This window comes from Carassius carassius, chromosome 1 (genome assembly GCF_963082965.1).
Source record: "Carassius carassius chromosome 1, fCarCar2.1, whole genome shotgun sequence".
Taxonomy (NCBI): Eukaryota; Metazoa; Chordata; class Actinopteri; order Cypriniformes; family Cyprinidae; genus Carassius; species Carassius carassius.
Window position 1 is genome coordinate 26,897,838 of NC_081755.1, and position 15,109 is coordinate 26,912,946.

Consider the following 15,109-nt stretch of genomic DNA (forward strand, 5'->3'; position numbering starts at 1 on the left):
AGCGCAGTGAACCTAAAACGCAAATATGTCAGGATAATATACAGGATGGGATTTTATTTACCATCTGTGGAAGGTGTGTGTATCTGACTATATTCTGCAAAGGTCAGATGTTTGAATCTGGTATCTCACACACACACATACACGCAGAGAAAAATAAATAAATACTTGAATGGGATTGTGGTCCAGCAAACTATCAGTGAAAATATTATCATTAAGCAAGCGAATGGACTGCTGTGTGCTTGTGTTTACGTGTGAGTGTCAAATGGAAATCTTAATAAACCTCATGACCCCTTTGACACACGTAATATGAAAGGTGAAAGGTCAGGTGTAAGGCAAGGTGGGAGATGAGGTGAGAAGTTGTGAGGGTCAAAGCTCATGCTCATCATGTTTGAGCAGCTAATATGTGCTGTATATCATTCTTTTATATAATTTTCCCTTCTTTCCTTATTTATTTCCGCTTCAGATTTATTTGTGAACCTCTTTTTCTATTATTTAATTGTATTTATTTATTTATTTATTTTAGAGTGGCTTTGACTTTTCTTTGTGAGCTTTTCTTTTATTATGTGTCTTAGACATGTAGACGTGTGTGTGTGTGTGTGTGTGTGTGTGTGTGTGTGTGTGTGTGTGTGTGTGTGTGTGTGTGTGTGTGTGTGTGTGTGTTTTGTCTGTGCATGTGTGTGAGTGTGTGGTCTCATGCCTGTGGTCTCCAAACCCCCTGCTGTTGGAACAGAACACATATCCTTTCACACCATTAGACACCACACACAATCAGTCACATGACTACAGCAGATTACTACAAAACTTTGTGCAATATGATGAGTTTTAGGGCTATATATATATATATATATATATATATATATATATAGGGACTGCATATTTTACTTTTATAATATCAGTTTATATGTTACTTAAATATCACTGTACTTTTAGTAAGTTACATATACATACACACACACAAATAAATTTTTATTTAGTAATGATATATATATATATACACACAAAGTAATGTTTTATAATAATAATAATAATAATAATAATAATAATAATAATAATAATAATAATAATAAATGAAGTTAATAGAAGTAAAAAAATATTTAAAAAATAAAAATAATAATTATATAATATGAAAAAAATTAAAAATGAAATTATCAAGCTTTCACTGTGTATGGAGATATTTGTAAATGTTCAATGCAATTTTTGGGAGAAAGTAAAATTATTTGTTAATTATTTTAACAAATGGGGGAAAATACAATTTGGCTCTTTTTTTTTTTTCTTTTTTTTTAGGATGCTTTCACACCTGTTGACCGATTGCTTTGTTCCGAAACGGTTCAAAATTATGACAATGTTGCTTTTTAATCTTGGTGTGGTTCGCTTTCACACGGCAAAGTTTCTAAACAGACCAAATTTGTTAAAACAAGTCACACGCGAGTAAACTGTCCTGTCATTGGTCAAAGTTCCATGGTTTATTTTCCGGGATTCCACTTAGCTGCTATCCATCAGGATGCAACGACAACATCTTTGTGGGCTTATTACTGTTTTTTTGTAGCTGTCATTATATTAATTTATAATTTTAAGCAGGAGTCCAGGATTCATTGGGAAAACATTTTTAAAATGCACCTATTAGGAAGAAGAGCAATAAAAGTGCGCTATGATTTTGAATGGTGGAGACGTGCTCACCCACAGACATTCACAGGTTAATTTTGAAGTATTAGCAAAACAGCAAAGCTAATGCTTTTCACAAAACTTACGTAATTACATTGTGATAGAGCCGTGTTCATTGGTCCATTAGATCAGATTGATTTCTCACTACAACCTAACTGCTCCAGAGTTCATTTTCTATTGAGCTGAAACCACCTCGTTCAGGATCCGAGCACGTTTGCAGTGTTCACATATGCCCAAACGAACCGAGGTAAGGTGGGAAACAACGGGCCAGGTGTTAAGGCACACTTAGAAAAGAGCATCCCATCGGGATCGATATGGTGGTATGTCTGACAGTGGTGGTAAGTCAGTTTTTAAATGAAGTTAATTAGTGTTTCGTTTAAAGTGTCATAGTGTTACATCACCCTGTCCTCCCTGTCCTCATGAAGACAGTCAGAACTTCTGGATAAGTCCAGACATTTTTTTCTGATTTCTCATTGTGGAAGTCACAGAGAAGGGGAGGCTAATTGTTTCTCTCAGGTTTTGAAGATATTGATGTTGAGGTCAGTCGGAGGCCACAGAGAGCACACAGTATCGGGGCTAAAGAGGTGGTCACAGGCGTAACATATCAAATATCCATCTGACACTCTTCTTTCCCTTTCCTCTTCCTTCCTTCCTACCTTCCCCCAATAACACCCGATCTCATCGCTCTATGCATCCTTCACTTTGCATTCAAACAAAGAGTGAACATTGTAACTTGGAGAAGCTGGTATCAGATGCTTTGATAGAGCTAACCCTTTTAGATGGGTTACTCCAGAAAGACATTCTTTGGAGAGTTTGTGTCTGTAATCAAACTATTAGTCAAACAAATGTCTGTGTTAATGGACTTTCTAAATATCAACAGGCCAATTAGTTCAGTTCAACTTCTTTTAATGCACATATTGATGAAGCATTAAGTTGCTGAATACAGTCAAACAATGCTAATTGCTGTCTGAATGCTTATATAAGCACCTTACAAGCTGCATCAATCATGTTCTTTGTGTTTTATCTGCCTTCTGTACGCAGCATCCAGGCAAATGATCTGAATAAGAGATACTGTAGTGAGCCATGAGATCAGTAGATTACAATCTGTGGATGTTTCAGAAGTTTCCAAGTGTAGAGTTGGTTGTCTGATGCTCATCAGAGCTGAATAACCTTTAGGGAGCACCAATTCCACTCAGCCATCATGCTCTAGTGGGTGCAAATGCTCTGGAAATCCTCTGTATGTGTGTGTGTGAGAGAGAGAGAGAGAGAGAGAGAGAGAGAGAGAGTGTGTGTGTGTTCAGGCCTCCTGTCTGATGTCTGAACTGCCAGATTTATCAAGATTACATAGAAAAATTTGTCTTTGGTTTTCTTTCTCTAATTCCTTCAAGTTTACCTTCCTATACAGAGCTGCACAAACAAACCCACGGATCCTGCAGAAAGGTACTTTTATTATATCAGAAAATGTATCTGAAATGCTCAGATTTATATTCAAACCTATTTATGATCATATACAAACTGGAAGAACTGAAGTGCATGCCACAGATACATTCTGAACAGATTTAAATACTATATTTGTAAATAATATGTAGTATTCAAAACAGTAGGTACTATGCATGTTTTAAATGCTATACATCCCAAATGGTGCACTACACACTATGTACTTGCTATACATTATGCACTCAACTGACCCTTGACAAAAAACACCCTCCTTAGTTACTGTTGCCAATGTCCACCAAACCATGCCGCTCTCACACTACACATCATGTTCTCACTCAGTGAAAAATCTAAGAGAAAAGAGGAAACTGACAAAATGCTGACAGAAAAGACAGTCATTCTGGTATGAAACAAAGTGTCTGCTTTCATATTTTGTTATTTTTTTATGAAATTCAATCAATTAATACTGTTTTTTGGGCTCTTTAATGTGTTGTGACAGATCAATGTAGCACCTCAGTTCAAGCGCCAACTGAACGATCATCTTTTTTTAAATATATTTACTTAAAGCACGAAATAAACATGAACAAACATCAGAACAGATTTTATTTCTACTGCGGAAGGACATCAATACACACCATTTTTCAAGTTTAAATCCACCGAAGTTAAAGTACTCTCCTAACTGATTTGTTTGTCGGACAAAATAGCAGATTCTGCGTTATGATTGGTCAGATCGCTTGTCGGTCAAGCTCTCTGCAAATAGTCAATTATTTAGTTTATGAATTAAATAAGGTTATTTTTTCATTCAGCACTGGAGTCTGGTAGCCTCTCCCTCTCCCTTACATTATTTTTTTTCCGGTAATTAAAGTACACGTTTTCTTATTGTGAACACACTACTCTATACTACAAAAGAATAGTGCGTAATTATGCGAATTGGGATGCACCTTACATGTTTCCAACAGTGCTATGCTACATTGTTGTCACATGACCTTATCATAACATGGTTAAATACAATTTTTAGACTTTAGGCAGTGTGGTCAAAGCAGAGCAGAGTAAATGTTAAGGGTATGATTTAGCTTAATGCATAGTAATACATATACTGCAAAAATAGTAAAAGTAGTATGTTTGTATGCTTTAACACATATTGAGTCTTTTAGTTTAAAAGTGAGGAAAGGTATGAGGTGTAAATACACACAACCATTGAAGAGTTTGGAGTCAAAGATGGAGGCAAGGATGCATTAAATTAATCAAAAGTCACAATAAAGACTTTTACATTGTTACAAAAAAATATATAATATATATATATATATAAAAGCAGCACAACAGTTTCTTGAGCATCAAATCATCATATTAGAATGATCACATGATACTGAAGTCTGGAGAATTGATGCTGAAAAATCAGCTTTGCCATAACAGGAATAGATTATATTAAATTACAACAAAATAAATGCAGTTTTGCCTCTGGTGGGCATAAGATACTTCTTTCAAAAACATAAAAAATATTCCTGACCAAACATTTAAAATGTAGAGCATATATTACTGTACTGAAGTAAATTAGATGTGTTGACAGTAATTGCCCTGTGCTTCAGGTATACAACAGCCATCAATAAAGAACATGATCTCAACACTGCCACAGGATAAGAAGGATAAACGTCCTGGCTCAGCCAATGGTGTGAGTACCTGTGTGTCCAAACAACAGAAGACAGAAGAATGATTCAAACTGGTATTTTTGCTATTTTGATTCTTCTAAATACTTAGTCTCAATTAAAGGACATGATTAAAAAATCAAAGAGTTTTCCACATTATTCCCGTATGATGCCTGCTTACAGTTAGTGACTGAACTCACAGAGCTGAGTTTTCATGCTGTCCTGTTATTTAAAATGCACACATGCTTGTCTGTTTTTATTTAATCTGAACTATCTAATAATCATTGTCATATGAATTAAGAAGACAGGACATGTTATAATGAGAAGGACATTAACATTTCCCCCCTGGAGAGGGGTTTTCCATTTCAACGATAAATAAAGAGCACAATTTTCAAATCAAAATAAGAGAGAGAAAAAAGCAGTGCCTCTTTAACAATGTTGCCATTCAATTCACATGGGGACACTCAAATTAAACTAGCATTATTCAAATTTGACATTTGCCCTTCGGAATCACCAATGTAACATGTAATTGAACAAACTCACGCATTATATAAATCACAGACTGGAGCTCAAAGTGCTGAGTCTTACGAGATTGCGGAGCGCCTTAACAGTGATCCAGCCTTCACTCAAAAACTCAAATCTGGTCTAGTCTCTGCTATCCCACCACCTATAACCACCCATAATTGCTTCCTGACCTTTGCCCTGACAGCCTGACTTAAACCTGTCACGTCCTGTTCTGGTTCCCAAAGGTTGTCCAGTTGGGGGTCAGGAAGGGGGACCCCTGAGAACCAGACATGCTAAAAACAGGTCCCATAGTCTTAGTTAGGTTTAGCGGGGTGAGATGTATGGGCGCTGGAAAGCATGCTGGGAAAATGCAGGCTGCAGGTGGCTTCTGTGCAGGCTAGAGGGTTTCTGATGGTGGGAAAAGTAAGGGTCTGCGTTTGTGAAGCCCCTCTAGAGACCAAAGCGGCAGGTTTAGAGGTACATAAATGGGACAGCAGAGGCAAACACGCACACATTTCAGGGGTTCCAAGTAAAGCTGGCCTTTGAGACGGGCCTCTCCTGTGGGTTGTGGCACACAGACAGGAAGCTGAGGATGGATGACTCTTTTTCGCCAGGGTCTAAATCATCCCTCGTTCTCCCCCCCTCCCCCCTCCTCTCACTCCACCTGGAAAAACAGTGGCGAGAGAAATGTGATCCTGACGGAAGGGTAGGCTGTGGAGGGGTGTAGTTGTCTAAGCTGCTTCACGCCATTACGCTAATGGAGATAGATGCGGGCTGGAATCGTCTTCCCGTCTTCTCTGCTGGATGGAGAGATTGAAAGAGAGTGAGAGAATATCTGCTTTGATGAGCCTAAGGGCTGGTGTGAATGAATGTGAGAGAAGAGAGGAGACAAGGGAAGCTGCTGGGAGTTGAGGACTGATTGTCCATCTCCCATCTCATGCACTTTTATAAGTCTTCACACATTCATGCAGGGAAAGATTATGGCCCAGGCCAATAGAGAATCGGACTTTAGGGGCCTCAAGCTGAGAGAAATCGAGTAATGAGCCACTAGAGTTGCAAAATCGATTTTACAATGGGTAATAAATGAAGAATATATGAAATATATGAGATATTACCTGTTCCTGCTGTCTCCTTAATCACTGTGGCTGTATCCTTAAAGGCACAAGTTTGTACCTTATTTCCCCTTAAAAGATGCATACTACTACCTTAGCAATGTTTCACCCCAGTGGGATTATTAAATCAAAGGCTGCAAGGTTCACTTTATTTACGCATTCACAGATTTCAACATTTCTATAGACAGAGGTTTATAGTAATTCACAGTATTCTGCCACAATAAAAGATTTTGACCATTTGAGAGTGAAGAATTTATGAATTTAAATATAACTATTAGACCCATAATTATCAACTATGGATTTTTATTTTATGGACTACTGTGATTTACACCAGAAATATGTTTATATCTTTCTTTTCAGAGTCTAAACAGTACTATAATAAGTGCAGTTCTACACAGTGGCGGATCTAGAAAATTTTGCATGGGGGGGGCAAAGGGGTGGCAAGAGGTCTTGGCAGGGTGGCAGGGGTACATGGAATCCCTATATATGAATTGCTTTAAAAAAAAAACACTTTTAAACTACAGTAGTTATTGTTTAATCATGCCCTTACACACTACAACGTTTTTTAATTCACAACACACACACCAGTTATGTTTAGACTACTTAATTCTATTGTATTTGTTATTTCCCCAGTTGTAACCTGGTTTCATTGCTGTGATATCTGAGAGGAATTGGATTTAATAGGACTGCTTAGGCTTAGCTAATCAAATGATCGATCTCCTAACTGGCACTGTATTGTGTGTTGTAACGTAACAGCCCAAACTAAAATTGGGTATTTTTATTTAAAGTAATTAATTAATTATTAAAGCGATTTAAGGGAATAAAGAAAAAGAAAGGCTTGTTGTATTAGTGAAATAATTGTAACTATTTGCAACTAATATTTTATTTTTAATTTACATAAATGAATCAAGGAAATTATAGCATATTTTCAATTCAAAAAGGCAAAATGTAATAAATAAATAAAAAAAGTTGAACTTTTCTATTGTAAAACAGTCAAATATTAAATTATCTACTTACATTTTACTAGGCATTTGTTAACTTATTTAATAATTTTGACATTGATGAGCTAGACCGCTGAACTTTTAGTCTTCATAACAACAAACAGAGCGTTGCGTAATGTAGTGCATCAGAGCAGCATCAATAATAATATCAAGTGAATCTCTTATCTGCATCTTAAGTTTATTGCCAATTATAATGACAGGTTTGCGAACGTGAACTCGGTGAACTCGCGCAAAACACATCTTCAGCACAGCGACTCATTTAAACGCCTCTGATTGGCCGATGTGATCAACAGACATGTCTGTGATTGGCTACAATGCTCAACGTTGCAAAAGCACGTCAAAAGTACCTTTAATGCAAAGGGAAAAATATAAATAAAAATGTAATATGCACTGTTCATGATTAGTTAATCGCGGCCGCTGTAATCTTATTCACATTTGTTTTTCTGATGAATTGTTTTGCTCTGTGAGAAAGACAATTTAACAAAATATTCGGGGCTTTACTAAAAACTTTCGGGGCTTAAGCCCCATTAGCCCAGCCCTAGCGCTGCCCCTCAAAATTTTATATTTTTTATTAAGCTGTTCTTGTCTTTACTAAAATCAAAATCAGGCTAATCAAAGAGAAGAGTGCTCTTACAAATCACGAGGGAGCGATTTGACCGCTGATTTTGCCTAACGTAATAGACTCGCTGTTTTTGCTGATGCTGAATCGTCTTTAGGATACAATACATTCATTACAAATGTAACTTTAAGTTAAACGTGTGTTTAAACTACACCTGGGGAAACTCACTTCACCTTCAGAGGATCTGACCGGGGCAGCTCAGTCTCTGGTTGCAGGGCCACCGCACCGAAGCAGACTCGCTGTGTGTATGAGCCAGACTGAGCGAACGCCGCTCTGCACGTTTGAATCAGGGACGTAACTAAGTATTTGAGGGGCAGGGGGGAAGGGCGAATAATACATTTAAAATTAAAAATTAAATTGTTCACTTTTGGTAAATGTATTGGACATAGTGGTGGGTTGTTTTTGTAAGTACAGTTTTTGGATCATTAAAGTTAGGGGGGCAGCTGGGGGGGCAAGGCTCTAGAGTGGGGGGGCACCTGCCCCCCTGTAGATCCGCCCATGGTTCTACAGCATTTTCTCATTAGAACAATCAAAAAAAAAAAAAAACTAAAAAAGATTCAATATTTTATCTGTTTGCATGTCATGTGACCGTTAACCAACATCAGATGACTATGTATACAGAATATGATGGTAAATAATAAAAAATATAGTATATAGTATAAAATATAGTATTTTACATCTAAGGGATTCAGCTGACAAAAAGGTTTGGGAACCCTTTCTTTACAGTACAAATGTCTGCTTATCATACTACTACGACCCTTTTATGAGTTGAAAGGATGCAAAGATGTCCCTTTAACAGGTAATGACCCAGTGATAAGCTAATTTTTGCACTTCTTTTCTGAGAGTGTAGATTTTGTTCTTCCATCTTTATTTTTCATATATTTGAAATATCATCTCTTGTTATTTGGACATACCTGACCATTATTTGTCATTTTTTAATCATACGCAGGAGAACAATTGGAAGCTAGAAAAAAAAAATAAAGCTCAAAATATGAGGCATCTGTGCCTCTCAAACTGTTCACTTGGCCCGTCAAAACCATTGCGGTGTGGTGTCAGTCGTGAGTCCTCTATGACATCATCATAATGAGCCCATAATGGTGTAATGCGGCTCCAAATCACCGTGTCTCATTTGAAACCCACCTGGCCCTTAATGACAAATGACACAGCAAATCAGTGCACTATTCTGTGAAAATGACTTCAGGAGTGAGTCATCGGTAGAAGCGAGCCGTGTTCAATCTTAACAACAATCGAGCCCAATTTAACAAAAACCTTAGCCTCTTTTTTCTTTCGTTCTTTCTTTCTTCCTCTTTACACAGGCGGTGATGGAGCAAATGATTGGTGCATGCTTGAGATCTGGTGCTATCATATATTCTCTTGATGTCTTTGCCCCATCAAGGACGTTTTGGATGTCCTACATTATTTTTTATGAGTTATAAGCAGGGCCGTCGCTTAAATGAGTATGCTGTCAAGAATGTGCTTCAGTTTGCTACCATTTTAAGATGAGCTTGTCTTGTCTGAATTAAATTAACGAGACAAGTAGAAATAATTCTACAGTAATAAATCTCTTAATATGACTTACAGACGTTTAAAAATTGCTGTGATGTAAATATCACTAATAAAGGTGCATAAAAGTTTCTTCAAATCTTCAGCGATGCCATAGAAGAACCATTTTTTTGGTTCCACAAAAGAACCATTAAGCCAAAGGTTCTTTAAAGAACCATCTCTTTCTTACCTTTTTATAATCGGAAGAACCTTCTTTCATAAAAAAGAACCTTTTGTGAAACAGAAAGATCCTTCAGATGTTAAAGGTTCTTTATGGAACCATTCAGACAAAAGGGTTCTTCTGTTTTATTTTTTATTTTATTTACCTTTATTTTAATTAATAGTAGAGAAACCAGGCATAAAACAATTTAAGTGATTTTCTTAAACTGTTTAATATGTTATGTGTTACATGTCATTTTTATATCCAAGTGGTAAAATACACGGGGTCACTCACAGAAGAACTTGGGATGAAAAGCTGCTGCCATCGTGTGGCTTTTCAACGACAAGTCTCTGAGTCTGTCTCGCTGTCCTTTTGTCTTCATAATGCCTCTTCCAGCTGACAGAGGGCGCTCGAGGTGTAGTTTCATATAAGAGCAGTCAGACGCGGAAGCACACTAGTGTAAACACGCAGTGGTGACGCAGTTGGGCAGATATGGGTGTGCAAATAAAAGTGGAATACTGGTGAGTGCTTTTACAATAGGTGCATCTCTAAATAGTATGTGAATTACAAACGTGTTTCTCTATTCGGTTAAAATTTCTTCACGAATGTGGTAACGTTAGATTAAACGGCTCATGCAGATGCTCACGCTGTCTTTGTTATTAATCCTCTTCAGTATCTTTTATGTAACGTTGTTCATGATTAAATGTCGTGTAATATACATCATGTTTTAATGTGATGTTCTCCAAAATTCCCGGCATTTCTCGTAAACCGGTTTGAAAGGGGTTTAAAGATAGGAGCTGGTAACGTTAACCCAGAGATTTAGGACGATCCATCTACTGTGGGATTATAGCCGGAAGACTAAATCCTAAACGGTATATCCATCAGGAAATGGATTTGTAATCTCTACAGAGTAAAAGAACCCCACCCAGACTCCCAAGCAACCCATGAACCCCTTAAAATGCTATATTTACTTTATAGTAACGTTCTATAACCCCCTTCCTCAAATCTTGCCCCTGGAGGTCCAATGCGCTGCAGAGTTTGGCTCCAACCTGATGATTTTCTAATGATCTCATGCTCTGGTGTGTTTGATTAGGGTTAGAGCTAAACACTGCAGGAAGGTGGATCTTGAGGTCCAGATTTGAGGAGCCCTGTTCTATAACAATTTATTAATTCTGACAAACATTCCAGTAAGTGATTACAGTGATACTTCCGGTATTCAGAGTCTTTCGAACGGAGTCTTTTTACCCTCTCATAAAGATTAGTGTTCTATATGGAAGCCCCTTTCTATCTTTGAATAAAAAAGGTTATTATGACTTCTTTATCCCCTCTCAATTCTGAGAAAGTCTAAAATTACAGGATCTAAATTTAGAATTTGGTGATATAAACGAAGGAAAAAGTCATAATTTCCTTGTTTATTCAATAGTGGAGCATAAAAAAAAAATAGTCAGAGCTCCTACAGACTTTTTCTGAATTTCTTAGTTTTCCTCAAATGCACAAAACAAAGACCAAATTGTGAGAGAAAAGTACATAATAATTAAAAAAAAATTTTTTTTATTATTATTCTGCGGCAGAACCAAGATTCCATAGTTCTAGTCTTCAGGTAAAGCCTGGTTCACACGGGACGATTTTAAAATTGTCGGCCGATTTTCCAAACCTGAGCGACCCCGCACACGGCGATTAAAAAATCACGGGTCTAACAGTTTTGGTCGTACAGTGTAGTGGTGTGCACGGATAGTCGAACATTTGAATATTCGTTCTGCTCTAATTATTCGATAAATAAAAATGATATTCGAATTTCGCAAAAAAAAAAGTTCACAATAAAACCTAATTTGGTCACTTTCTGTGATTCTCCACGGCATATTTGAAGATGTATGCAAGCAAAAAAATTATTAATGAATGAATTAGAGGCCGTACACATATCGCGCCTAAAAACGCATGGAAAACGCTAGGCTCGCCGCTTTCTCCTTCTTTCCAAAGCGCTCGGGCAGAAGCGCTCCTTAGGCGTCTGCCATTGCCAAGCAACAATTACGTGCTCTCTCCATTAAGACGAAAATTTCAGCAAAGGATAAATGGATTTGCAGCACAAAAAATCGCTTTCAGTAGCTCTGCTACTAAATTTATTTCAAAATGGCATTCCATATACAGCTATGATCAGCTGTTCCTTCATCTTGGCTGAGCTTTCAACGTTGTTACGGGAAAGGATGAAGCTGAATGATTAGTTCTTGTCACATGACCTGCGGTGCGCTTGCAGCATTCTGAAAAGTTTAGATGTTTTTAACTCGATGCAGTGCGGACGCGCCTGGAAAAAACGGGACCGCGTGCGCATCGCGTGCGCATCGCGACCGCGTCGCTTCCATTGTGAGCGCGCATACCGCGCGCCTACATTGGAAATAACGAACTTGAGCGCGCAAAAGACGCGATATGTGAACGGCTCCTAAGAACTGCGGTCTTCTACAGTGCTTCAAATATGCCGTGGAGAATCACAGAAAGTGACCTTGTTGCGTTATCTCTCAAGCAACGAATAAACACCGCTAACTTGGAGAATGCAGTGAAAACTCATCTTCTCGCGTCTGCCTTAGACCCTCGGCAAAAACATCTCAGGTTTCTCGATGAAAACATGAGAGAAGTAAGAAAAAAAAACTTTTTTGAACATTATCAGAGCATTTTCCTTGATGCGAGTGATGTGGATGCAGCCGCCGTCACCAATGATGAAGAGGATGCAATGCTCACTCGTCGGAAAAGGCTGAGCCTGTTCTTCAGCAATGATTACAGAGAGTCAAGCCGAGACGAGTGGGAACAGTTCTTGCTGGAGCCATGTATTCCACAAGATGAGTATCCCATTCAGTGGTGAAACGAAAACACGAAGCGCTTCGCAAAACTTATTCGCTTAGCACACCGTTATTTGTGAGTCCCGCCAACGTCTGTGCCGTCAGAGCGCGTTTTCTCTGCGGCCGGCCTTATTGTTAACAGACTAAGGAGACGACATTCCCCCGATCATTTTTACATGCCCGTGTTTCTTAACAAGAACATGTAAAACAATAGGAAAAAAGTTTAAAAAGATTTGCTGACAGTTTAAAAGTTTCAAAGTTAAGTGTAGGCTACGTTCTACAATAGCCTGATTGCTGCAGGCTGCTTTACGTTTTTTCTTTGTTCACTTTTTTTTTTTTTGCTTTTAATCTATACTTTTGTTTGTTTGCACGCATTGTTAAAGGTTTTCAGCTACAAAACACGATGTGTAATGTTCAAGCTTATTGTGTGTAAGCTTGTTTAAAATGACGGAAAAAATAAATGTTGCTGAAAAATAACGTCTGTCTCATTAAACTTAATTTAAATAAACGAATATTCGAATATTCGTTTTTTTGTGAGCTCAAATATTCGAATGTGATGGAAAGGTGATGGTCAAAGAAATGGAGACAAAGTCCTCCATCTCCGACGTCCACCGGACTTTCTGGTGCGCCATGCCGCCGGCTGTTTTGATTTTGTTTCCCGGTACTTCCTCGCCGCCTCGTCACCTCGCTTTCTGATTGGCTACACGCCACAGTCCACAGGCTGCTTGATCGTTTGTCCTCGGGGGACACCACACACGAGAAGAAATCAGGCCAAATAAATCCAACATGTTGGATATCCCCGATTTGAGATCGGAGCAGTCCCGACGTCCTTCCGAGCAGAGGAGAGCAGTCTTAACACACCACACACGGCAGGAATATCTGATCAGATTATTTTACGATAATTGGAGCATCCTTAAGATTGTCGGAAGGTGTCAATCGGGGCTAAAATCGGTCTAATTATCCTGCCGTGTGAACCAGGCTTTAGAGAGACAGACATAAATTCTGACACTAGTTACCACCCATTGTTTGTTTGCCTGATTCCAGACATTTGTCAGCTTATGTTCACTGTTGTGTTGCAGTGGCGGATGAGGGTACGAGCCCCGCTTTCAGGAGCTCAAGGAGGTTGTCACTTCTGAGTTCACTGATGCGGACGTGAGTGGCTTCGTCGGCCGCCAAGGTACCTTGCACATTTATAGCCATGCAGTGATTTACATCTAACGTGAAAATATGAATGTGAGCAAACATCAGCTCTTCTTTTTCTCTTTTCCAGGGAGCTTTGAGATCGAGATCAATGGAAAACTGGTTTTCTCAAAGCTGGAAACCAGTGGCTTCCCCTATGAGGATGATGTGAGTAAAAAAACCTCACACTGTATAACATTTTCACCTATTAAAAAGTTGATGATTTTTCACCTGTATGTGTGCATCTCTCTTTCATCCCATCAACAAAGATTATGGATGCTATCCAGAAAGCCTATGATGGCCAACCGGTGGAGAAGATCACCAAGAGCCGGCCTCCTTGTGTCATCCTCTAAAGTTTCATCACTTGACCCTTCACTTCTGGCTCTGAAAATGTCAAGATTTTGAACGGTTCTGTAAACCTAGCTTAAACATCTAGAGAAAGAGTGTATTGATGTAGGATCCTTTAATGTCCCCTCCTCTTCACTCCTCCGGTCTGGTTGCTGGACGTAAATGATTATTGTAACTCTAAAGTGAGCAGTTACTGTATGAGGCCTGCAGTCCACGCATCCTTTAAGCTGGAGGAGCAAGATGCGGGGATGTTAAGGAGGAAGCCAAAGGGTTAAGGTCTTTGTTTCTTTATTTGTCAAAGCCACATTGCCTATTGGGGTCACTTTTTGTCTGTTGATTATTTGTTTTTGTTTTGTGGGGGGGGGGGGGCGAAGAGAATATACTAATGAACTACAACGTTTGCTGTAAGAAGGGAATGCCTAAAGCTTGGGTCATTATTTTTGGGTGTCTGAGTAGATTGTGAACTTTTTTTTTTCACCACCCCCATATCAGCATGAAGAGATCTCAAGTTAATGAATTTAAAATGGCTCTATTTGAGTACTTGAAATGCTTGTTTGATTCTAGACCAACTTGGCTTGGTGTCAATGCTCAGGTGTTTTGCCTCTTGCAAACATTTTGTGCTGTAGTTTTTTAAATTATATTTAGTGTTGTAGTTTTCTATCCAAATAGCTGGGCATTTATCTGACTTGCAGGCACTGCAGCATGTTTTGTGTGTGTATTTAGAAACTACTGAAGACCCTGTTTATGAAACATCACTCATGTGGTTAATAAAGTAATGAGCTCTCATCTGGTTTTGTCCTCCAGTTGTGTTGGGATCTCTTGTTGTCTGGTTGTGCCTGTACCTTTGCTTTTTACATAACATTATGTTGCATGTGTTCTGCATTCACCTGTAGTCTGTTAATGTGTAGTCAAGCAGAACACTGTTACACAAAATCTTTTCTTTCAGAGGTACTGTCTTTGGTTTGTGTCATAGAACAAATGTTTGATATGACAGTAGAATTAATATAGTTAAGGGAATAGGAAATTACATAAAGCAATGAATAGTGTTTTTCAGTCTTTTTAATTGAGGCGGTAGAT

At 38.3% G+C, this 15,109-nt stretch overlaps 1 protein-coding gene across 1 annotated transcript; it reads left to right on the forward strand.

Moving 5' to 3' along the window:
- The first annotated feature begins 10,066 nt into the window (after positions 1-10,066).
- On the forward strand, positions 10,067-14,394 carry selenow2a (selenoprotein W, 2a). Its single transcript, XM_059523489.1, has 4 exons — positions 10,067-10,198; positions 13,585-13,682; positions 13,776-13,852; positions 13,954-14,394. Exons 1-4 carry the CDS (start codon positions 10,170-10,172, stop codon positions 14,035-14,037), a joined length of 288 nt encoding a protein of 95 aa, XP_059379472.1. The 5' UTR covers positions 10,067-10,169; the 3' UTR covers positions 14,038-14,394.
- The last annotated feature ends 715 nt before the right edge of the window (positions 14,395-15,109 follow it).